Source organism: Microcebus murinus, chromosome 2 (genome assembly GCF_040939455.1).
Source record: "Microcebus murinus isolate Inina chromosome 2, M.murinus_Inina_mat1.0, whole genome shotgun sequence".
Classification (NCBI taxonomy): Eukaryota; Metazoa; Chordata; class Mammalia; order Primates; family Cheirogaleidae; genus Microcebus; species Microcebus murinus.
In genome coordinates, this window is record NC_134105.1 from 9,467,850 (window position 1) to 9,493,253 (window position 25,404).

The 25,404-nt window shown below is 40.9% G+C and overlaps 1 protein-coding gene across 2 annotated transcripts in view; it reads left to right on the forward strand.

Moving 5' to 3' along the window:
- Nucleotides 1–1,930: 1,930 nt before the first annotated feature.
- DNAJC16 (DnaJ heat shock protein family (Hsp40) member C16) overlaps nt 1,931–25,404 on the forward strand; it is a 35,392-nt gene continuing 11,918 nt past the window's right edge. The window contains exons 1-7 of one of the 2 annotated variants that reach the window (XM_012763041.3): nt 1,931–2,066; nt 3,796–3,980; nt 9,234–9,300; nt 10,565–10,895; nt 19,144–19,328; nt 22,163–22,267; nt 23,048–23,206. In XM_012763041.3, the coding sequence (XP_012618495.1) occupies nt 3,814–3,980; nt 9,234–9,300; nt 10,565–10,895; nt 19,144–19,328; nt 22,163–22,267; nt 23,048–23,206 (1,014 nt within the window). In that variant the 5' untranslated portion in view covers nt 1,931–2,066; nt 3,796–3,813. The remainder of the gene's footprint in view (nt 2,067–3,795; nt 3,981–9,233; nt 9,301–10,564; nt 10,896–19,143; nt 19,329–22,162; nt 22,268–23,047; nt 23,207–25,404) is intronic. The other variant, XM_012763043.3, reaches the window with a different exon arrangement.

Sequence of the window (25,404 nt, forward strand, 5' to 3'; positions counted from 1 at the left end):
CAGGGTCCAGCCTCCTGTCACTGCCCCGCCCTCAGGGTCTGGGCTCTCATCGCCGCCCCGCCCCCAAGATGCCCCTCCGCGCGCTCGCCCGACTTACTAGATCCAGCGCCTCCATCTCTCCGCCCCCAGAGCGCACCTCCGCACCTCGCCCCACCCCAGGGTCCATCCTCTCCTCACCGCCCGCTCCCAGGATCCAGACCCCCACCGCCTCGCCCCCAGAGACCATCCTTTTTGTCACAGCCCCGCCCCGCCCCTGGGCGCCCCTGCGGACCCTCGCCCCACCCCCAGAATACAGTCCCCCATTGCCCTGCTCGGAGGATCTTCCTCCTGTTACCGCTCCGCCTCAGGACCCACCTTCGCGTCACCGCCCCCCTCCCAGAGCAGGTGCCGCTTGGTAGTAAGTGACTCCAATTCCCAGCCCGCCGCAGGCCCCCCTGACAGGATTCACGACGACCGGGTCACATTACTAGCAAAAGGGACAGCCATGGCCTGTCCCGCCCCATTCAACCCCCTCCAGTGTATGGCTTCCCTCTATCCCCCTGCCTTGCTCCCAGTAAAACCATGAGTCCTCCCAGCCTCGGTGCCCAGATCGCAGCTTACTGTTCCGAACTCGCAGTCTGATCCAACCAAACCCGCCTTACACAGTCTTCCATTCCCCTCTTCCCTGCCCTCCTAACACCTCTCACAAAGATTAGGGGAAAAAAGAAACTGGCAGAAATCTAGTCCTCTGAACTCCCATAGTATTGTATGGTTGATTTCCACATTTCAGAAAATAATGGTTTCTGTTTACTGAACATTTGCTAAATCCCAACCATTGTGCTAGCCACTTTTACATGCGTAATCTCATTTATCCCTGACCACAATCCTGCCAAGGAAGGGAAGTATTCTTCTCCCCACCTCTTTTCCCGTTTTATGGTTGTAGACCCTGGGGCTCAGGGAACTTGTCACTGTTAAAGGTCACACAAGTAGTAAGCGGAAGAGGCAGGCAGGATTCAAACCCGAACCTGACTCTACAGTCAACACTCTTAACCAAGAGTCCACCTTAGAATATAATCGCTTGAGCAGCAAAACTTCAACCTCATTCATTTATTCTACAAATATTTATTAAGCCAGCATGTGCCAAAGTCAAACACAGAGAATACAGAGATAAACAAAACAAACAAAAATCCCTGCTTTTACGAGCTTACATTCAGTGGGAGGGGTCAGGAGATGAATAACAAAAGATATGTTAGATAGTAATTAATGCAAGCCAGAAAAAAAAATAAAAACAAGGCAGGAAAGTCTTTCTTTATATCCCCAAGGGACAAATTTCCTTGGCTGGAAGAAAGTTTACCTCATTCACCTCAGCCTTTTCCCTGTCCCCACCCCACCGCCCTCTCCGCCCTCTTCCGTGCTTAAGGCAAGGCCTGGCAGTCCCTTGGGCGGAGATCTCGCTTTCTGGGAAATGGGATTAGGAGTCCTGATTCTAGCCTTGGGCAAGTGCCTGCCCCTCTCTGGGCCTCAGCCTTCCCATCAATATATGGAGGAGTCGGAGGATCCCTAAGGTCCCTTCCAATCTGCCGCTCTAGGATTCTATGAATAGGGTTAAAGGCAACGGAGACCGGTGATTGCTTCCCCATCCTAGCAACCGTTGCTAGACAAGGGCCATCTCCTAGTAGGCGTGGAAACCCCTCCCTGAATCGGGGAGGTCTTTCGGGCATCCCGTCATGCATAGCGACTTCGCCTCGCTAGGAGGCACGTTTGGGCCTCTTTGGTCACGATCAACCCTTTAGCTCCAGCCAAAGAGCGCGCCTCGTTCCTATAGCAACCGCGCCAGGTCCACGCGCAGACGGCAAGTGGCAAGGGTCAAAACAGATGCGCAGAGTAGAAGCCCTCGACCTGATCGATCGTGCCTTCGGTGCGCCGGACCTTTAAGTGTCATGTGACACACACACCCCTCCCCCGTCTCCTCCCGCCTCTTTCCCCTCCCCAACCCCGTCGAGCGCTGGTGTGGACGGGAAGCTCCCGGCCCAGCGGATTAACTGGAGTGCGGACGCTGCAGCCGGTTGGGCCGGTGCCCTTTCCCGGTAACTCCTTCCCGGCGTGACGCGCGGAGCCGCCAACGCGGCGGAGCCGGGCAGGCTCTAGGATCTCCCATCAATTTCTTGTCGTTCCCAGTCCCTGGTGGGCCCGGGGAGAACCGGGAGCCGACAGGGCCCGGCCCCAGGACTCTCGGGGGGCGGCGGGGGAGGGGGCGGTCTCCTGGAGGGTCGCGACCTCCGGCGGGAGCTCGAGGCAGGGCTCAAATTTAAGAGTTTGTCTCTAAGAGCCTCTACAAGGTCCCGGAGATGCAGCCCAGAAAGGTGTCAGCCTACCTGTTGGGCAGGTGGTTTCCTACCCTGAGGCCGGCACCCTCGAGCTCCAGACTGTCAGCAAAAGAACTTCACTGCCCCCTGCCACTTGGGCCCCTCTAGCTGGAGGGTACTGACACAGATGAATGAGACAGTGATCCGTACTGCATATTAGAAATAATAATACTAACTACTACTTAATGGTTGTTGATTTGGTGCTCAGTAAATCTTTTACATATATTTAATCCCCCATGACGACCCTTCAAAATAGTATTATTCATTGCCATTTTATGAATGACACTGAGGTTTAGTATGTTTAAAGAAGATGCCCGAGGTCATAAAGTGGAGAACAAATACAGGGAGAAACTGGTTTGTTTTAGGATTTGATTCTGCATGTATGCAGTTCTAGACATTGGTCATCAGATTAGTCAATTTTGTGGAGGCTCCTAAGAAGCATTAAACTTCCATTTGTCAAAATCCACTGCTGTTACAGCTTTGTCCCTCTTGAGTCAGGTGTCATGTTAACACTTGAACCTTAAAACTAAATTTATGAAAAATCAAGATAAATGTGACCTTGAAAAGACATTGTATGGTATGACAAAGATCATAATTCTGAAAGATAAACGTCTACAATACTAGCACTACATTGTTTACCAATCAGCCAGGATTGTTTCCAAAACCGGCAATAAATTCAATCACTACACTCAACAGAGATGGAACTTAAACTTTTTAAGACTATGCCTGTTCTCCAGTCTGTTTTAATTCTTCTTTACTTGGAAAACTAATTTTTTTTTCTCATCTGAGGTTTCTATTTATGATGATCCTATTACTAACAAATTTAAGAGAAGCTTCTCATTTTCTTGTTTAAGTGGACATGGTGAGAAAGAATAGAATTGAGGCATACTAAATCTTAACTATACAGTTTTTAAAGAGTATTTCTTATTTGTACTTATTTAACACCCAAACACAACTATCTCATTTTGTAGTTTAGCACATGACAAATCTTATAATTTTATGAGTTTATTTAACATGCACTCAGTGAATTATTCTTAAACCATTAATTTTGTTTAAACCATTATTGTCAGAATAAGTTAAGTAATGTATTTAAGATGTAGTCACCCTGATTACCCTACTTATGTTTTCCCACATTCACTTATTATTTCTGCATCTCATTCATTTTCAGTCATTTTGAAAGCTTTTCTAATCCAAGATTCTGGAGAATTGCTATTAATTCTCATTGTTCATTTTTTCACCCTATAATAGTTCTTATTTGTGATATTCAAAAGTAGTAGTGAGATTTTTTTTGTTTTGTTTTAAAAGATACGGTCAAACAGCTTGACACTTTTCCTGCAAAATGTCTTCAGTTTGTTTTGGTTTTCATCTATATATCTTGTATCTTTACCTAAAAAGCAAGACTGTCTGGGTTTCTGCCACTGAAACTTAATTGCCTCTTCAATCATTTCAGCTCTGGAAAGGAAGAGAAATGGAAGTGAAAAAGTTGAGCATTTCCTGGCAGTTCTTGATAGTTCTGGTTCTGATCCTGCAAATTCTGTCTGCGTTGGATTTTGACCCATACAGAGTCCTAGGGGTCAGCCGAACAGCCAGTCAGGCTGATATTAAAAAGGCTTATAAGAAGCTCGCCCGGGAATGGTAGGTGAAACAAAGAAATAGAAGTTTAATATAAGCTAAGCAGTCTTAGTAGGGGAATGAAGCCTAAATTATGATTAGCTTTTATTTATTTGTCTGTTTCTATGTTTCATACATATATACATATAATATTTTATGTAGGAGAACTAATGTTCATATTCTGTAATTTTTAGTGATAAGATCCAAAACCTGTGTTTACTCTAAAATCCCCTTTTGGGAATACTTTGGCTTAAACAATTGCCTTATATATTGTTAGCATATTTAATGTTAAAGTAAGAAGAGCTTTAATTTCTTAAAAAATATAATCAACAATGCATAAACTACCCTTCCCATAATATTTTATTCATAAAGTAACTCTTTATGAGTGTAATTGCTAAAAGGAACAATATACAATCCTGTCCTCTAAATGATTAATTTTTAAGCTTTAAAAAAAAAAGTTTAGAATAAGAGCTTTTTGCCCTCAGTTTAAAAAAAATTCAGCAACCAAGTGTAGTTGTGCCTTGGTATCTGTGGAGGATTGTTTTCAGGACCCCTGAGGATACCAAAATCTGTGGATGCTCAAGTCCCTGATATAAAATGGTGTAGTATTTGCATATAACCTATGCACATCCTCCCATGTACTTTAAGTCATTTCTAGATTACTTATAATACCTCATACAGTAGTGAATGCAATATATATGGTTGTTATGCTATATTGTTTGAGCAATAGTGACCAAAAAAAGTCTATATGTTCAGTACAGATGCAGTTTCTTTTAATTTTCTGTCTGTGGTTGGTTGAATCCACAGATGTGGAACCCGCAGATATGGTGGGCCAACTGTACATTACTTTTTTTAAACTCTTATAGAAGTCTGAGCATGGTGGCTCAGCTCACACCTGTAATCCCAGCACTTTGGGAGGCTAAGACTAAGGCCAGGAGTTTAAAACCAGCCTGGACAATATAGTGAGACCCCTTTTCTACAAAAAAAATAGAAAAATTAGCTGGGCGTGGTGGCACATGCCTGTAGTCCCAGCTACTCAGGAGGCTGAGATAGGAGGATCACTTGAGCCCAGGAATTCAAAGTTAGAGTGAGCTATGATCAGGCCATTGTACTCTAGTCTAGGTGACAGAGCAAGACCTTGTCTGTAAAAAAGATAAACAAAAAAAATCAAAGAAAAAATTGTAATTGTTAGCAGGATGGCAATAAATCTAAACTTATTTTGGACAAAAGTCATTGGTGTCTTCCACCTATGCTTTGGCCATGCCAAGGAAGCAGAAGTGTTGGATTATGTAGCTGCAGGGGGAGCAGTAGCAGGAAGAAAGGATGGAAAGAAAGGACACAGTTGACTGCAAGCTAGCTGAACCTACTGTAAGCAGTGGAAGAAAGTTTGGGACAGGTGCCATCACTGAGCACCTGCTGCATGCTAGCCTCCAGATTCTATGTTTTTAGCTCATTTAAACCGTATAATCGACCTATGAAAGAGGATATTGTTGTCTATGTTGTGAAGATGAGAAAATCGAGGCTCAGAGTTGGTGAATCTGTCCTAGATTCCATAGTTTGACCTTGTGCATCAATAGTGTATTGCTAGGCCGGGCGTGGTGGCACAGGCCTGTAATCCCAGCACTCTGGGAGGCTGAGGCGGGAGGATCACTCAAGGTCAGAAGTAGAAACCAGCCTGAGCAAGAGCAAGACCCCATCTCTACTAAAAATAGAAAGAAATTAATTAGCCAACTAAAAGCATATATAGAAAAAATTAGCTGCACATGGTGGCACGTGCCTGTAGTCCCAGCTAGTTGGGAGGCTGAGGCAGAAGGATTGCTTGAACCCAGGAGTTTGAGGTTGCTGTGAGCTAGGCTGATGCCACAGCATTTTAGCCTGGACAACAGAGTGAGACTCTGTCTCAAAAAACAAAGAAAGAAAGGAAAACAGTGTATTGCTTTATTGTTTTTTAACCATTTATGCATCTAGGTATAAGTAAAGGTGAGTGGGTTAGTGTTTGAGTGGGAAGGAGCTGGATGATAACAGGAAACTATGCAAGAGTAAGCAGTGGAGGACTGTGCCTACCACTGTTGTGCTTCAGTGAGCAGATTTATCTTAGCATTAAACTAGTTAAAATAAAGGTAAAGGTAGTTTAAAATACAATGTTTGGGGCCAGGCACAGTGGTTCATGCCTGAAATCCTAGCACTCTGGGAGGCCGAGGCAGGAGGATTGGTTGAGCTCAGGAGTTTGAGATAAGCCTGAGCAAGAGCGAGACCCCATATCTACTAAAAAAAAAAAAAAAATAGAAAAAATATTAGTTGGGCAACTAAAAATAGAAAAAGGTAGCCGGGCATGGTGGTGCATGCCTGTAGTCCCAGCCACTGGGGAGGCTGAGCCCAGGAATCAGGTTGCTGTAACCTAGGCTGACCCCATGGCACTGTAGTCCAGTCAACAGACCAAGACTCTTGTATTGAAAATATATATATGTATATAATGTTTTGAATAAATTTTTTAGACCATATTTATATCATGAGTACCCCAGAATTGGAAACTAAAAAAACCAATTTCTAATTATGCAGGACCTCTTGCCAGTGACTCTTTACACCAAAGTTGCTTTCTGTATCTTTTCAGACTCTTGCCTCTTTATGTTTAAAACAAAATATATAAATCTGCAATTAATTCATAAGGTAACATTCTTTTGGACAGTGTGCAGCCTTTGACAATATTTTAAGAGCACAAATAACAGCTTGTATATGTGGGACCTATGAAAATGTACACATTTGACTTTTCTGTCTCCCAGAGCTGAAAAGGGTGTTATGATATTAATTACATAAGTCATATGCTTCTCTCCTTTAATTAGATTCTCTCTAGGAATAATTCATCACCATAGAAATATACCAAGTGTGTCATCCATTAAGAAAGCGTCTAAAGTTTTACTTTACTTTTGTAATTCTGCTGTGCTGTCATATTCTGCTCCTTGGGCTGTGGCAATGCTTTACCACTTGGAATGGTTTAAGTTTGACTTCATAATTGTTTCATATACTGAAAATAGCAGTGTTTCCCAGTTTGCCTTTTCAGAGTGAGCTGTAGCAGGGGGAAGTGGTTAATTGTAGAATTGGATCTATAGGTTTCCTCTCTTATGTCTTACTAAGCATTTCTCAGACTTCTTAAGAATTTTTCCTTGCTTGGTGAAACCATTTGAAATTACTTTTTTCTCTCAGGAAAACCGTTTCTCTCCCAATAACTAAGTTTTACCACAGGTAATTTTTTCATTTGTCACTCACATTTTCAAAATAACTCCTCGCACTCTAAGAAAAGCAAATTGATAATAACATGATCCAGTCAACTAAACAATAAATTATTAATAATTTTTCTAATTCTTTGTTGTATTACTTTTTCTATCTTTGTTTTTATTCCTTTAGGAGTAACTGGAAAGCCAGTAGATACTAAGTACAATATTTTCTTCCTTTGAAATTTAAAGGTTGAGTATTGTATTGGAGTTCATAATATAATTTCCTATTTGCTGAAAATAGCATAGGATGCTATCTTTCATAGGGCTGAATTTATCCTTTTGTAAATGTTTCAACCTTGTGGTATTTTCCCACAATTAGGAAAATATTCCTTATAAGCCGAAACTGCCTTGTGGTTTCCTCCCTGTTCCTGAGCCCTGGCCTCTTTTTCAGGATCTGGGTTTTCTAACCCAGCTGCCCTCAAGACTCTCTCTTTGGTTCAATTTTCTAAAAAGCCCCTTCCTTCTCCTCTTTCCCTACAGAGTTCTATATGTTAGATCTTCATTTATATGATTGCATAATTTTTATCCACTCAGCCTTTAGCCTAAGTTTGAATTTTATTTTTTTTTGGTCACCCAGAAACATGCTTTAGAACCACCATCTTGTTTCCTTAAGTCATACTGTTTTCATTATACCTCTGAGATTTTTCTTCCCACTAATATTTATAGCAAAGATTAAATAGTTAAGGAAAAAACGATGTCTAAATTCAACAGTCAAGCATTTTAAGTGTCCTTATGTTTAGAGAAATCAGAATATGTGGTATAATTCATTCAAACACATTCGTGCTAGAATAACTCTATCAAATTATAGATAGATTCTTTTTTATTCCAATGTATTTGGTACATTTTTAGTATTTGCTTCCAGTGGATTGTTTTTCTTTCCAAAACCTTAGAGGGAATTTGCTAGAAGTTAACGGAAGTGATTATATAGAGAATAAATTCTGGCCGGGCACAGTGGTTCAGGCCTGTAATCCTAGCACTCTGGGAGACCAAGGCGAGAGGATTGCTCAGGGTCAGGAGTTCAAAACCAGCCTGAGTGAGTGAGACCCCGTCTCTACTAAAAATAGAAAGAAGTTAATTGACCAACTAAAAATATATATACAAAAAATTAGCTGGGCATGGTGGTACATGCCTGTAGTCCCAGAACATTGAAAAATCGATCTGTACAAAACACTGATTTAGATTATAGGAGGGTCCAAGTAAACCTAGCCTCTTCTTTCCAGAACTTTAAAATCCCCAAAGCTGTAACCGGTATAAAGACAAGATGACTGAAAAATAATACATGCCAGCAAGATGGACACAGTTAATTGCCAGCTATACATAATAGCAAATGTTTAAGATTTAGTTCTAATATTATTTGAAATAACTTTGCATGAACTGTAGACTTTTTTCACATCTTAAACATGTGCCCTTAAAATTATCTATTTATAAGTAAAAGGCAATCCACAGGCAGAATGGGATAAAATGAGAGTAATAATGAAAACTAAAATGTTCTAATTTGAAAGTCAGCAGCAAGATACTATTTGAAACGTGATTGATACTAAATAAATTCACTCTCATCCTAAAACTGTTCCTTATGTCTACCTGTATTATCTGAAGAAACACCTAGATCAGTATCATTTTAACATTGAGATGAAATGCTGCCATTCTAGGAAAAGACGTGGGTTCTTATGGATAAGTGATTTAGTCTTGAACCAGCTTTAGCAATGGTTGGGAGCAATGTAAAGCATGCACAATCCCCCCCCCTTTCTTATTGAAATGATGCAGTACTATCTGGTGCTTTGAAAATGTGCCCAGCTGCAGTGTTTTGAGAAGAAATCACCTGTTTCAGAGTTTCATTTATTACATTCATATAAAGCAGCTGATTGCTTCTACATTTATTTTAAGAAACTATCCTAACAAAATGGCCCTCCATTTCGTCTGATGTAGTGAAGTTTGTGAACAAAGATGTTAAATGACTGTGTAAAAAATCAAATCCATTCTCCCTGCCTGCCCATTTGTGTTTCAGGCATCCTGACAAAAACAAAGATCCTGGAGCTGAGGACAAGTTCATTCAGATCAGCAAGGCTTATGAGGTAGTGTGTCAGACTTTGCGATGCATCCATTAGCTGTTATAAAATATGCTTTAAGTGATCAGTTTTATAACTGTCTCTGAGAAAGTGCATGTTCCCCATGCCCTTAACCCAGTTTCTAGGTGATAGTAGAGAGAACATATTTAGCCACTTCCAATATGTTGAAAGGAGTGCCTGAACACTTCAGCTCTCGAAAAAACTGTCCTATTTTAAAGGCTTTAATTAGAATTGTAGAATTACCTTGAATATATGTCTATTGCGTTTTTTTAGAAATTTACATGAAAGATTCAGATCTCGCAAACTTAAGTAAAAGTAAAAAAAAAAAAAGAAAAAAAGAAAATAATAAAAAAAAAATAAAAAAAGAAATTTACATGAAAGAATTCACCTATATTTATTAAACTGGCACAGGATTACAAATACATTTAAATGCAAGATTTTCAATAATTTTCCAACATGTCAGCTTAAGTAGGTTGGTCTGGAATATGCATAAAAGATAAGTCTGTAGCTTCCTGATTTGTGTAGAGTAATGCTTTTCAACAAAAAGTGCTTAGCTCATAGAATGACATATCATCCTAAAACAGATTCTTAATTTTTAGATATCAAAGCTATTTTTAAGTAAAACAAAGTCAACAGCATACAAGGTACTAGACTCAATTCTATAGCTACTTTTTTGGTATTCACAGCTTTTCATGTCTTGGTTTAAATTATTCCAACCTATAAGGCCTGACCAAGTCAATTTTCTTGTGATTGAGTCCTGGTGATCAACATTAAGTTTATTTGTTTTACTAAAGTGTTTAGTATTGTGATAGTTCAAAATCAATGCCAAGATGAGCATGACAACTAAACAACTGAAATATTTTGGTCTTGAATTTTCTTTAATGTTTCTATCGAGAGAAAAGTTTTTTGGGCCAGGCACGGTGGCTCACACCTGTAATCCTAGCACTCTGGAAGGCCAAGGTGTTAGGAATGCTTGAGGTCAGGAGTTCAAGACCAGCCTGAGCAAAGAGTAAGACCCTGTTTCTAAAAAAGTAAAAAACAAAAAATTTTTTTAAAAAGAGAAGGATTTCTTGGTATGTTGAATGACTGACTGTATTTAGACTATTTCATTAAGTCAGAATCTGTACATGTATTTTCTTCCTGTGTCTTCCAAGCTGCTTACAGAAAAGTCCTTTGGGTAAACTTTTCTTTTTTAACTCTCCCTCATCTCACTTTATGAACCTCTTATTTTGGTTGTTTTGATTTCTTATTTTTTTTTTTATCTTTGTAGATTCTTTCCAGTGAAGAGAAGAGATCACATTATGATCGCTATGGACATGCTGGAGAGAGCCAGGGCTACCAGAAGCAGCGAGAGTACCGCTTCCGCCATTTCCATGAAAATTTTTATTTTGATGAATCGTTTTTTAACTTCCCGTTTAATTCTGAGCGGCGGGAATCCATTGATGAAAAGTATTTACTGTACTTTTCATATTATGTGAATGAAGTGGTTCCAGATAGCTTCAGGAAACCCTACCTCATTAAGATCACCTCAGATTGGTGCTTTAGCTGTATCCATATCGAACCTGTTTGGAAAGAAGTAGTTCAAGAACTGGAAGGCTTGGGTAAGATCATTTTGTTCATTGGAAGATGTTTATGTAAGAAAAGATGACTTTTATATCTCTTGAATTGTATGAGATATTGGGGGAAAGGAGCAGTTAATGTGATTTCTAGTCACAAGTTCATGGTGATTGGTGTTTTCTGTGGACACATTTTCAATTATGTATAAGCCACTTTCATTTACATGACTACTTTGAAGTTTTATCTGTATAGTCTCCTAATATCAAGTTGGGGGCCTAATACATAGGAGAAACTTAATAATTACTGATTGAGGCCGGGCACAGTGGCTCATGCCTATAATCCTAGCACTCTAGGAGGCTGAGGTAAGTGGATCATTTGAGCTCAGGAGTTCGAGACCAGCCTGAGCAAGAGCAAGACCTCGTCTCTACCAAAAATAGAAAGAAGTTGATTGGACAGCTAAATATATATAGAAAAAATTATCCAGGCATGGTGGTGCATGCCTGTAGTCCCAGCTACTCGGGAGGCTGAGGCAGAAGGATTGCTTGAGCCCAGGAGTTTGAGGTTGCTGTGAGCTAGGCTGATGCCATGGCAGTCTAGCCCAGGCAACAAAGTGAGACTCTGTCTCATAAATAATTACTAGTTGAACAAAGCACCCCTCAAGCATCAATTTTTTTTTTAATTTTTTTTACTTATTTCCTTCATAAAGCATCAATTTTAATGCAGGTAATACTATGGTGTTTGTCATTTTATTTTGTGTATTAGTTTGCTAGGGCTGCCATAAGAACATACTACAGACTGGGAAGCTTAAACAACGGAGATTTACTTTCTCACAATTCTAGAGGCTAGAATCCAAGGTCAAGGTATCAATAGGTTTGCTTTCTTCTGAGGCCTGTCCGCGTGGCTTGCAAATGGCTGACTTCTCAGTGTATATTCACATGGTCATCTCTCTTTGCATCTGGTGTCTCTTTCTGTGTCCTTACCTTTTATAAGGACACCAGGCATGTTGGATTAGGGCCCACACTGGTGACTCCATTTTAACTTAACTACTTCTTAAAAGTCCCTGTCTTAGCTCAGTCTATAATTCTAGTAAGTCAGAACTCAAAATGACAAGGATGGCTGAGGGAGCTGAACTTTATATTATAGTATGTAATAAGGCCAAGAAGAGTTTTTACAGAGAGGAGTAATCGAATCAGATCTTTGCTTTAGAAAGCTGACTGGTAAAGCAGTGTGAAAGACGGATTGAAGAAGCTGAAAGGTTACCAGCCCTGGCGAGACAGCAACTGGTGGCCAGAACTAGGGCAGTGGGAATAGAGAGAGGAGGACAAATGTAGGATATTTCATGGTAGGATCATGGAGCCTAGGGGCACCTGTCTCCTGGAACCATTTGAATGTAAGAAATGAGGGAAAGAGGATAGAGGGACTATGACAGTCTGTATTCTGATCTGAGCTCCTGGTGGGCAGGGAATACAGAAGGGAAGAGTTGAATTCAGGGAGAAGTGGTTGTACATAACAATTTCAGTTTGAACATTCAATGTGAAACAATACAGATGTAATAATAATAGCTTATATTTATTGAGAGTTTACCATATACCAATTACCGTTTTAAGTATCACTTCATATTAAACAACAACCCTGAGAGACAGATGCCATTGTCATCCCTTTTTTACAGGTACTTAGCTCACCTCTGGTACCTCATCCAAGGTCACAGTTCGTGTTAGCAGTTCCGGGACTAAAACCCAGGTAGTCTGGCTCTACAGTCTCATAGCCACAGTGCTATGCTGCCTTTCAGTGTCCTTAAATTGTTGATGATTGAAGATCTTGCCATTCTTTTAGTTATGCTATATAATTCTAGTAAGTCAGGATTCAAAATGACAAGGGTAGAAAAAGCTGGAAATAGCATCCATAGAATTAATATTTGCTGAGTATTTTATCCATTCCCTACCCCACTCCTCAACTCCCATGGATTTCCTCAACCTGGAAGATAGACTGTGGCTAAACATATTAGATTACTTTGGTTTATAGGCCATTTTCCTCTTTGGAACATTCAGATTGGTTGAAGATGGCCAACAGCTGGTTTCCACTTGGTGGAAAAGTTTGGTGGTTACAGTTTGGTGACATTGAGATCTGATCAGGCCAATATCTGTGGCCATTCCCTGTCCAATTGAGGTATCACAATTCTTAAGATAGTTACTGCAGAACTATTTTGAATTGACAGAAAGAGCAGACAGTCTTAAAGATTAGCTGAGTGGTCTGAGGAAGCTTGCACATAATCTCAGAATAACATAGAACACCTGACTTGCATTGTATGAAAGAAAGAACAGTTCTACCTGGAGGAAAAATGTTGCACCTCTTTAGGTAGAATCTACAGTCACACAGTCTAGTAATAACTAGTATGCAAGGCCGGGTGCGGTGGCTCACGCCTGTAATCCTAGCGCTCGGGGAGGCCGAGGCGGGCAGATTGCTCGAGGTCGGGAGTTTGAAACCAGCCTGAGTGAGACCCCGTCTCTACTAAAAATAGAAAGAAATTAATTGACCAACTAAAAATATATATACAAAAAGTTAGCCAGGCATGGTGGTGCATGCCTGTATTCCCAGCTATTCGGGAGGCTGAAGGAGGAGGATCACTTGAGCCCAGGAGTTTGAGGTTGCTGTGAGCTAGGCTGATGCCACAGCACTCACTCTAGCCTGGGCAACAAAGTGAGACTCTGTCTCAAAATAAATAAATAAATAAATAATAAACAAACAAACAAACAAACTAGTGTGCAAAAGCAACATCCAATATTTATGGACAAGTGTGCTTTCCATTTCAAGGATGTCTCAGAAATGGTCAGCACTGTCCCTGCTTGAGGAGCTCACCGTTTAGTGGTAAAGAAAACACACACACACAGATTTAACACCACCCTGACATTTGCAGGTTCAGAATAACATAGTGCTGGGCGGGCGCGGTGGCTCACGCCTGTAATCCTAGCACTCTGGGAGGCCGAGGCAGGTGGATTGCTTGAGGTCAGGAGTTCCAAACCAGCCTGAGCAAGAGCAAGACCCTGTCTCTACTATAAATCAAAAGAAATTAATTGGCCAACTAATATATACAGAAAAAAATTAGCCGGGCATGGTGGTGCATGCCTGTAGTCCCAGCTACTCGGGAGGCTGAGGCAGTAGGATCTCTTGAGCCCAGGAGTTTGAGGTTGTTGTGAGCGAGGCTGATGCCATGGCACTCACTCTATCCTGGGCAACAAAGCGAGACTCTGTCTCAAAAAATAATAATAATAAAATAAAAAAAAATAAAATAGTGCAGAAAGAGTAAGCACACACAGGGTGACAAGAAATCCATTTTATATTCTTGCTTAAAACTTTTTTTTTTATCAACTTTCATGTGCCAGTTACTGTGTTAGATACTAAAGGATATATGATAATTTTTATTGAGCATTTCAGTATACTTGCATTCGGGAGTTTTGTATGGACTATCTTTATCCCCATAACCACCCAATGCAGGAGTGACTGTTATTATCCCCATATTATAGATGAGGAAACTGAGGCATAGGAAGGCTAAGGGACTAATTCAAGGTTACATTTCTCTTAAGCAGCAGTGTGGAGAATAGACCCAGGAGTTTCATTCTCTTAAACACTATGCTATAAGCCATGTGTAGTGGTGCGTGCCTGTACTTTCAGCTATGTAGAAGACTGAGGTGGGACAATTGCTTAAGCCCAGGAGTTCAAGGCTTCAGTGAGCTATGATCACTCCACTGCCCTCCAGCCTGGATGACAGAGCAAGACCCCATCTCTAAAAAAAAAAAAAAAAAAAAAAAAGACTGCACTTCTTCAGAAATAAGTAAATCCTGATCCTTATGCCCAGGAAACTCAAATAAGAGACACATTTAAATCATCACAGCACACTCAGAGTTTGCTGGGAGGTCTACCAGAGTGTCAGGGAGATTGAGCGTCTTGAAATCAAATATTATTTTAGGGAAACTCAATTTGGATGATCAAGAGATGATTATTCACCATGACTTCTTATTTAAAAAGAAAGAACAAGGGCCAAGCACAGTGGCTCACACCTGTAATCCCAGCACTTTGGGAGGCTGAGGCAGGAGGATTACTTGAGGCCAGGTGTTTGAGACTAGCCTGGACAACATAGTGACACCCTTCTCTACAAAAAGAAATTAACTCAGCATGGTAGCATGCACCTGTAGTCCAGCTACTCAGGAGGCTGGGGTGGGAGGAGTTCAAGGAGTTCAAGGCTGCAGTGAGCTATTACTGCATCACTGCATTCCAGCCTGGGCAACAGAGCAAGACCTTGTTTGTAAAATAATCTAAAAAGAAAGAATAATTCCTATCTTTCAAGGATTTGAGAAGTATGTAACAGTCTCATACTCTGTAGGAAAAGGATCTGCCTAGATATTAGTGAAAATATGTATTTTTTTCTGCTTTAGCTCTGTGTTCTTGATTTTGCTTTCTTTCTTGTCATTTGGCATTTTTGTAATTTGTTTATTAATAGGTTTGTATTTAGCCGGATTTAACAGTGGTGTGTTCTTCCAGTTGGCTCTGCCATCCCTTAAGGTATATTCAAAGGTGGAGAGAAAATAAATGTGTATGTGCTACTGGAGGGAAAAAGAATGAATTTCCTTAAAAGATGAAATATGTGTTTGCAATTGCACAATGACACCAAATATAATAGGGCACCTCAAATAACTGGCATGACAGAGATGTTTAGTACTGCACAGGAAGAAGACCTTTTCACAGTCTCAAAAAGAGGAGAAAATACAGTATTTTTAATTCCCCAGGATATGCAAATTAGCCAAAACATTGATTCATATAAAAATAAAGTAATGTTTGTGAAATAAGTCATATGTGCTTTGGCTGGCTTTTGAACGTGCTCCTCAGGTTCACTTGGGTTTCTGGGCACATCTGTCTGTTATCTAGCAAGGTTGCGGGAATGATTTCACTCACTGTTGGCCTAGCTGAGCTTGCTTACGAATCCTGAACTTTGGAACATAGAGAATTTGAGGCCGGGCGCAGTGGCTCATGCCTGTAATCCTAGCACTCTGGGAGGCCGAGGCAGGTGGATTGCTTGAGGTCAGGAGTTCAAAACCAGCCTGAGCAAGAGCGAGACCCCGTCTCTACTATAAACAGAAAGAAATTAATTGGACACTATATATATATATATATATATATTAGCTGGGCATGGTGGTGCATGCGTGTAGTCCCAGCTACTCGGGAGGCTGAGGCAGGAGGATCGCTTGAGCCCAGGAATTTGAGGTTGCTGTGAGCTAGGCTGACGTCATGGCACTCACTCTAGCCTGGGCAACAAAGAGAGACTCTGTCTCAAAAAAAAAAAAAGATTTTGAAAACAGGAGGAGGCTGGAAACGGTGGTATTCACTGTGACTCAGGATCCTAAGTTATTACCAGTCAGCATGGTCATTTCCCAGCCTGCATTGCAGGGAGAAAACAGTGCTGCCAACTTTCCTTACTCTTCTTTCCCAGCTAGGAAAGAGGGTGGGCAGAACCTAAAAAAATTCTGGGCTTCTCTTATTATACTTTTTTTTTCTCTTAGAGATGGAGTCTTGCTATGTTGCCCAGGCTAAAGTACAATGGCTCGTCACAGGCATGATTATAACACACTACAGCCTCAAACTCCTGGGCTCAGGCGATCCTCCTGAGTAGCTGGCGCCATAGGCACACGTCCTTATACTCTTTAACACGTTGACTGCCACACAAAAAAATCAGAAACTTTTAATAAAAAACTGGGTTTTATTACACAAATAGAATAAAAACTTTGAGTGTAATTTAAAGGTAAAAATAAACAGAAAAATGAAATTTATTGACTTATATTCATTTAATCCACATTTTTAGAATTAAATTGGTAATATTAATTGTAACAATAAGGACATCAACAAATAAGATTTTATATATGCTTCATGCAGCCCTGGGGTCAAAAGTAGAGTGACCCCATAATATGCCGAAATAAAAAAAAAAAGTAGAGTGAGTTAAACACAACCCTCATGGCAGTTAATGTGTTAAGTATTTTCTTTTTGAGGGAGAAAAATACTACAAATTTAAAACATCAAACATCTGTCATTCTTTATTCTATTCTTTATGGTAGTCAGTATATAGGAGAGAAGAAAAATGCCTCTAGAAATTAGAAATGGGATAATGATAGTAAGAACTGAAGTCCTCTGTAGAAGTGAGCCAAGAACGTAGCCTGAATAGATTTGGATACACCTGCATTTAATGAAGGTGATGTACGTAAACCTGAGGATTCAAAAGTCATTTAAAAGAGATGAAACCTAATCACTTGTATTCTGTTTTAACTGGAAGAAAAAGCTATATTTATGCCAGCCTAGGAAAATATTGGAAAAGGGGGCCAGCAGGAGAGAGAGTTCATCCTTGTTTATCCCACAGTGGGCAGAAAGGGACACTGAGCCTATCAGAGGGTAAAATCCCACCCACTAAGAGACAGTCTATGTGTCAGACTTCACCACAGTCTGGATGAAATTTTTTTTTTTTTTTTGAGACAGAGTCTCGCTCTGTTGCCCCGGCTAGAGTGCCATGGCATCAGCCTAGCTCACAAAAACCTCAAACTACTGGGCTCATGCAATCCTCCTGCCTCAGCCTCCTGAGTAGCTGAGACTACAGGCATGCACTACCACCATGCCTGCTAATTTTATTTATTTATTTATATATATATAGTTGTCCAGATAATTTCTTTCTATATATTTTTTTAGTAGAGATAGGGTCTCGCTCTTGCTCAGGCTGGTGTCGAACTCTTGAGCTCAAACCATCTTCCCACCTCGGCCTCCCAGAGTGCTAATGCTAGGATTACAGGTATGAATCACCACCTGGGCCTGGATGAAATACTTAATAATAATAGCTGTGACTAATTAGGTACCTACTATATTCCAGGGTGTGGGTTAGGTTCCTTTTTATAGTATGTCATTTAATCCTCATAACTCATTTGCATTTCATGAATAAACCAGGGCTCAGCCAGGTTAAATAACTTGCCTAAGATTACACAGCTAATGGGTAGCAGAGCTGAGATTTGAACCTGGATCTGTCCAACCTTGAACGCTTTACTTGATTCATTTATTCGTACAAAAAAAACATGCCTGGGCACAGTGACATGCAACTGTTATCTCAGCTACTTGAGAGGCTGAGGCAGGAGGGCTGCTTGGGGCTAGTAGTACGAGCCAGCCTGGGAAATATGGAGACACCCATCTCTAAAGAAATAGGAATAATAAAGAGTGGCAGCTAAGTGCCAGGAACTGTTCTGCCCTCGAGGAGCTTATGTTCTAGTGAGGGGAGACAAAGAAAGAAAATATTTAATCCACCAAATAGTGATACATTGTGATAAAGCAGAGATGGTTACTAAGAAACACCAGGGTCAGAAGCTGCAGTTTTAAATTGGGCTGACAAGGAAGGTCTCACCGAAAAGGCAGCCCACAAAGGGTGAGAGAATGAGCCTCCCTGATAAAGAAGAGTGATAAAGAAGAGTAGCGTGAACAGGAGGTGCAGAAGAGCTCTTCCGTTTTCCTTTGCTCTCCCACAGTTTCCCACAACCCCTGTCCTGAGTCTAGGCTGGTTTCTTATTTGGGTTTCTTATTTCTTATTTGTGTTGGTACCCTTAAGAAAACATTTACTAGAAAGGCATATTTCCCAGGATAGGTTAATAAATTGGCCTCTGATCTATGTAGCAATCTCTGGTAAGGTCATTTAGGGTAAGTCAGTCTCTAAGAAACTGATCAGAATGCAGGGCCTAAGTGGTCATGATGGTCAGCTGGGTCTGGGCTCAGATCTTGGTTCCAGTGCACACTAACTGTCACACCAGGTGAGTTTTCCTCAGCCTCTCCCAGCATCAGTTTCCTTATCTATAAAGCTAGCAATATTTACTATGCAGTGTGGTCTCAAGTATGAAAGTGATGATGTGAAAGATGTAATACGTGTTAGACTCTTAAGATGTGTATGGATTTTTGTTTCTTTTTGAATAGGTACACTATGTACAGATTGCTCATTTTTCTTTTGAAGTATTTCCTCATGATCTACTCTCAAAATTAGAAATAATGGGCTAAAAACTATAAAGATTTATAATTCTTCTTAAATACTGCCAGATTGCTCTGCAGAAAAACTGAACTGATCTAGAATTTCAGCAGCAGAAGAATGCTAGACAGTCTTTAGGAAAGATAACTCCTCCTACTAGGTCAGATTTTAATTTCACACCAAAAAATTACTTATCAGCATTTCTTCCAACTGCTATGATGACATAAACAGTCTTCATGTAGACCTTCTCTACTTTTCAGGTGTAGGAATCGGCGTGGTCCATGCTGGGTATGAGAGACGCCTGGCCCACCACCTGGGAGCACACAGCACACCCTCTATCCTAGGAATCATTAATGGGAAAGTGTCCTTCTTCCACAATGCAGTTGTTCAGGAGAACCTACGACAATTTGTAGAAAGTCTTCTTCCAGGGAACTTGGTGGAGAAAGTAAGTATCTATCTAGAACATGGCTGAGAAGTAGCTTAAGAGGTGCCTGGGTCTGCTGATTGCCTGGGAGTTTATCTGTGGTTCTCTCAGACCTGAGTTTCATTTTGAGCAGGGCAAGACACATCAATGAATTAATCAAACCAAATCATTTAAACAAAATCTATAGGAGACTGAAAATTAAAACAGATGAACAACAGAGACTAAAAGAATTAATTCCAATTAATAACCGTCTTATAGATGGTTTTACAGTGTCATAGGAATCTGAGCCTAAAATGACAGTGACTATTTTCTAAACAACCAAAAATTAGATCGCATAGTAGAATAAAGGATTTCTTTCCAGCTCGTGAATTTGTTCATGTGAAGGTATTTGTCTTATAAAAATATTCAAATTAAATTATACTTGGTTATATATTTAATGATCATATCTATAAAATGCCATATTGCATAAAAGCAATTACTTTTGGAATAACTTTAGAAGCTTATAGTGACACAACAATATGAATGAATTTCACAAAGAAAAGCTTGAGCTAAAGAAACCAAACACAGAGTTCATATTAGTTTATGATTTTTATGTTTAAGCACCTAATTTTTTCCCCAGCATCTTAGTTTAGGGATCATAGTAACTAGAAAAGGACTCTTCGTTTTGCTTTAAATAATGCATTCTTTTAACAATACCAGGGAAAGCAAACATAGAAAAATTTCCATCTTATTTCTACAATGCACTATTGCACTGCATTGCATGCATTCTATATGCAATGCATTCTATCTGCACTATTCATAGACTGTCCTGCTGGAATCATTATCCACAGAAGAAATATTTGTTGGAGTAAGCTTAAAAGGTCAGAGAGTATTATGGCTTCCTAAAAGATGATAGGTTGTCCTCATGGTCCTCAAACATACAGAATGACCTATTCTGCCAGGCACAGAATAACGTGAGTGTTGAGGACACATTTCAAGCAGCTCCTAGGCTAGTAGGTGGTTATTTCTATCCGTTATGTTGGAGCCCATCCTATCGAGTTGAGAAAGTCTTCCTGGCAGAAATGACCCTTGTGCTGAGTTTGCCAGGTGGAGAGAGAGAATGGGGGAATGCGTTGTGGGCAAGCAGAGGTCTGGAGACATGAAGGAGCCTGCTTTGTGTGAAGTCGTCATTGGTGAGCAAGAGAGGATGAGGTTAGAGGGGTTAACAGGAATCTCACTCAGGCTCTCAGAGCACCTCCGTGCCCCTGTAAGGAACTCTGGCCTTGGCCTACAGGTGATAGAGCCATCGTAGAGATTTCAGCAGAGGAGTGAAATGATCAGATCTGGGTTTTATATAAATCATTCTGGATGCTATGTGGAAAGATAAACTTTTTTGAACTATGAAAAATTTCTAGATAGAATCTAATTTATTCCTGTTTGTAATTTATTCTTTCAAAGGGATATTTTAAGACATAAACAAGGAAAAAGTAGCAATTCAGATGGCAATAAATGAAATTATATAAGGTATAGATGAGGTGGACCTTATTTTTATTTAAGCCATTTAAAAAGGGCAAGTATTGCATTATCTTCTGCAGCCTAGTAGATTAAGAAGTGTACTCTTGGCCATGTGAGGTGGGTCACACGTGTAATCCCAGCACTTTGGGTAGCTGAGGTGGGAGGATCACTTGAGGCCAGGAGTTAAAGACCAGCCTGGGCAACACAGCAAGACCCTGTCTCTAAAAAAAAAATAGAAAGGCCGGGCGCTGTGGCTCACGCCTGTAATCCTAGCTCTTGGGAGGCCGAGGCGGGCGGATTGCTCAAGGTCAGGAGTTCAAAACCAGCCTGAGCAAGAGCGAGACCCCGTCTCTACTATAAATAGAAAGAAATTAATTGGCCAACTGATATATATATAGAAAAAATTAGCCAGGCATGGTGGCGCATGCCTGTAGTCCCAGCTACTCGGGAGGCTGAGGCAGCAGGATTGCTTGAGCCCAGGAGTTTGAGGTTGCTGTGAGCTAGGCTGACGCCACGGCACTCACTCTAGCCTGGACAACAAAGCGAGACTCTGTCTCAAAAAAAAAAAAAAAATAGAAAAATTAGCTGGGCATGGTGGCAGGCGCCTGTAGTCCCAGCTACCTAGGTAGGAGGCAGGAGAATTGCTTGAGCCTAGCCCAGGAGTTGGAGGCTGCAGTGACCTATGATGACGCCACTGCACTCCAGCGAGGTAACAGAGAGAGACCTTGTCTCAACAAAAGAAGTATACTCTATAATTAAGCAAGAACCAACTTTTGTAAGCTCAGTTTTTATAATATGGTCAGTAATTGTTTCAGACATGGTTATGATTTCAGTGTATAAGACTGGAAATCGGCCGGGCACAGTGGCTCACGCCTGTAATCCTAGCACTCTGGGAGGCTGAGGCGGGTGGATTGCTTGAGGTCAGGAGTTTAAAAAGCCTGAGCAAGAGCGAGACCCCATCTCTACTATAAATAGAAAGAAATTAATTGGCCAACTAATATATATAGAAAAAATTAGCTGGACATGGTGGCGCATGCCTGTAGTCCCAGCTACTCGGCAGGCTGAGGCAGAAGGATTGCTTGAGCCCAGGAGTTTGAGGTTGCTGTGAGCTAGGCTGATGCCAGGACACTCACTCTAGCCTGGGCAACAAAGCGAGACTCTGTCTCAAAAAAAAAAAAAAAAAAAAAAAAGAATGAAAATGTGAAATCAGTATCTTTTAATAGCTTTAGTCAAATGAAGACAGAAAAATTAGTTGTCTGCATTTTTTATTTTTTACACATATCTGTTTTATCTCCTGACTGGAGTATAATACCATTGTTAAAAATTAAATATTGAGACCAACATTCTGTTTTCAATTTAAGGTTACGAATAAAAATTATGTCCAATTCCTCTCTGGCTGGCAACAGGAGAATAAACCTCATGTCCTTCTATTTGACCAAACACCTGCTGTGCCACTGCTATACAAGGTAGTTTCTATCTTGTCATAATGTTTTCATTTTGTGTGTGTGTGTGGAAAGTAATCTCTGAATTGGAACTTGTGGCCTATTTGTCCTTTTAGTAAGTAACAGTTTATTCCATGAGAAGTGTTTGAAGACCACAAGTGTTACTTAACCACCATAGGTTGAGCACCTACTGATTCTAGTTACTGTGCTGGTGCTTTCCATGCATATATCACTTAATCCTCAGAAGAACCCAGTGATAGAAATATTATCCCTATTTCATAGACCAAGATACTGAGGCTTAGAGTGGTCACATAACCTACCCAGGGTCTCACTACAGGGTGGTGAGTATGCGATTTCCATTGAGCCTGTCTGACTCCAAACCTGCCCTCTGAATGATGCCCTCTACTACACTTCAGCACACTTCTTGACATTACTGTGACATGAGATAGGAGAGAAAGGTTTCCTGGCCATTGGCATACCATCTTACTCACTGCCATCTTACCCAATTAGGGTACCAATAATTCCCCAAACCTATGCCTCCCACCCAGTGCAGATCTCAGTAAGATGATCATTTTGCTTTATCTGTGCAAAAAAGAAATATTTGCATTTACCTTGTTGGTATGGTTTTTGGGCATGGAACATCATAGAATCCCTGGAAGCCCACAGCGTGTGAAAGGTCTAGTAGAGCTGTATATGTATCTGCCTTCCATCTCCACCCAGTGATATGAGCAAGTCTCACTTGATTTGTAATTTGGATGCTGTGCTATCAATTTCATTGTCTTCCTCTCTATTATGCCCTAACAGTTGACTGCTTTTGCCTACAAAGATTATTTATCCTTTGGATATGTGTATATGGGTTTGAGAGGAGCAGAGGAGATAACAAGACAGTACAACATCAATTCCAACACCCCCACCATCTTGGTCTTCAAAGAACATATAAACAAGCCTGCTGATGTTATCCAGGTATGTGAGAATCACCTTGTTTCAAGATTTCCTTCACAGTTTATCTTAAGTCTTTGTGTAAATAAACAGCAAAATTGAACACAAAGTAGTTGAGGGAAAGAGAAATTGGTTTTCAATTTCTTCCTTCAGATGCACAAAATTCAAAAAGGAGTTTGTTTTTTATCTGACTTGATACAATTTTGCTTTTAAAAAAATCTTTTATCTCTAAAGTGTTCCTGTTGGAAAATCAACAGTCTGTTTCGAAAATAAATTACAAAAGTTGGACCAGTCATGGTGGCTCACATCTGTAATCCTAGCACTCTGGGAGGCCAAGGCGGGAGGATGGCTTGAGCTCAGGAATTCAGGACCCTGAGCAAGAGTGAGACCCCATTTCTACTAAAAATAGAAAACAATTGGCAGGACACGGTGACTCACATCTGTAATCCTAGCACTCTGGGAGGCTGAGGTGGGCGGATCGTTTGAGCTCAGGAGTTTGAGACCAACTGGAGCAAGAGCGAGACCCCATCTCTACTAAAAGATAGAAAAAAATTAGCCAGGCGTGGTGGCGCATGGTGTAGTCCCCGCTACTCAGGAGGCTGAAGTAGAAGGATCGCTTGAGCTCAGGAGTTTGAGGTTGCTGTGAGCTAGGCTGACGCCACGGAACTTTAGCCCAGGCAACAGAGTAAGACTCTGACTCTAAAAAATAAATAAATAAAAATAAAGGGGGACCACTGCATGTAAAACGAGGAGAAAAGGTGGCCAAGGACAAAATTCTGGACAACAACCAGCAAATAAAGCAAGAGGTCCCTGATGGAAATTGAGAAGGTGCAACGAGTCAGGAAGAAAACAAATGCCAGTGGCAGAATAGAAAAGAGAAGATCATCTCAATCCAAGGTTAACGGGTGAGGATTCCTGAATTGCTTTTTAGTAACAGTTTATACTCTTGAGAATTGTACTTATATTAATATATCCCCTGGGGAAAACTATATATCAAATACATTTACAAAACTACTGGTACAATACATGCTTTACCAACCTGCTCTTTATAGATAGAAAAATGCACGCTTAACATAAACCAAATTTTCCCACCAGCAAGTGGCTTAGTGTAACACTAGTATTATCAGTTGTTTCCTGCTGCTCTAGGTAATTTGTTTTCGTTGGTATATGGTATTTATGGCCACGTTGTAATCTATTGATTCTTTGGTCAGTGGACCTTTGGGGGCTTTGGGGAGCAGTGTGGCCACAAACATCTTACGTACCTGACCTTGAGCACAAGGTTCTCTAGGACAGCAGTTGTCAGAATGTGGTTCACAGACCTCTGGGGTTGCAGGGTCCCAAGGACCCTTCAAGAGGGAGTCTGTGAGATCAAAACTATCTTTATGATAACACCAAGACGTAATGTGCCTTTTTCACTGTGTTGACGTTTGTGCTGCTGGCACTAAAGAGCCGTGGGTAAAGCGCCTGTGCGGGAATCCAGCCAGGGCCCCAGCGGCCAGTCTGCGCTGTGTGCTTCACCCCAGGCCCTCGCAGCAAAACAGACAGAACACTGATTTCAGTTCCTATCCTTGCTGCAGCAGTAAGAAGTATTTTATTAAACTTAACCCTTGAGTACATATCTTTTTGGTATTTTTAATCTGTGTGATGCGATGGCAAGTGTGCATAAAGTTATTGGGCTACTGCCACAGGATGTCTCAGTGCTTACCTCAGGAGTTGGAACTAGCCATTTTTCTTAATGGAACATCATTTTTACTTGAGAGAATAACTGATGGACAACTGTGGTCATTTAAACTTGGGAATTTGGCAGACATTTTCTCAAAAATGAATGAAGTGAGCCTGGCACAAGCTTCCAAAAATTAGAATTTGGAAAAATCTGTATTGGCCATCATGAGCTTAACAGCTTCTCAAAACTTCCTGATAAGATTGGTTCATCAGGCCGGGCGCGGTGGCTCACGCCTGTAATCCTAGCTCTTGGGAGGCCGAGGCGGGCGGATTGCTCAAGGTCAGGAGTTCAAAACCAGCCTGAGCAAGAGCGAGACCCCGTCTCTACTATAAATAGAAAGAAACTAATTGGCCAACTGATATATATATATAAAAAATTAGCCGGGCATGGTGGCTCATGCCTGTAGTCCCAGCTACTCGGGAGGCTGAGGCAGAAGGATTGCTTGAGCCCAGGAGTTTGAGGTTGCTGTGAGCTAGGCTGATGCCACGGCACTCACTCT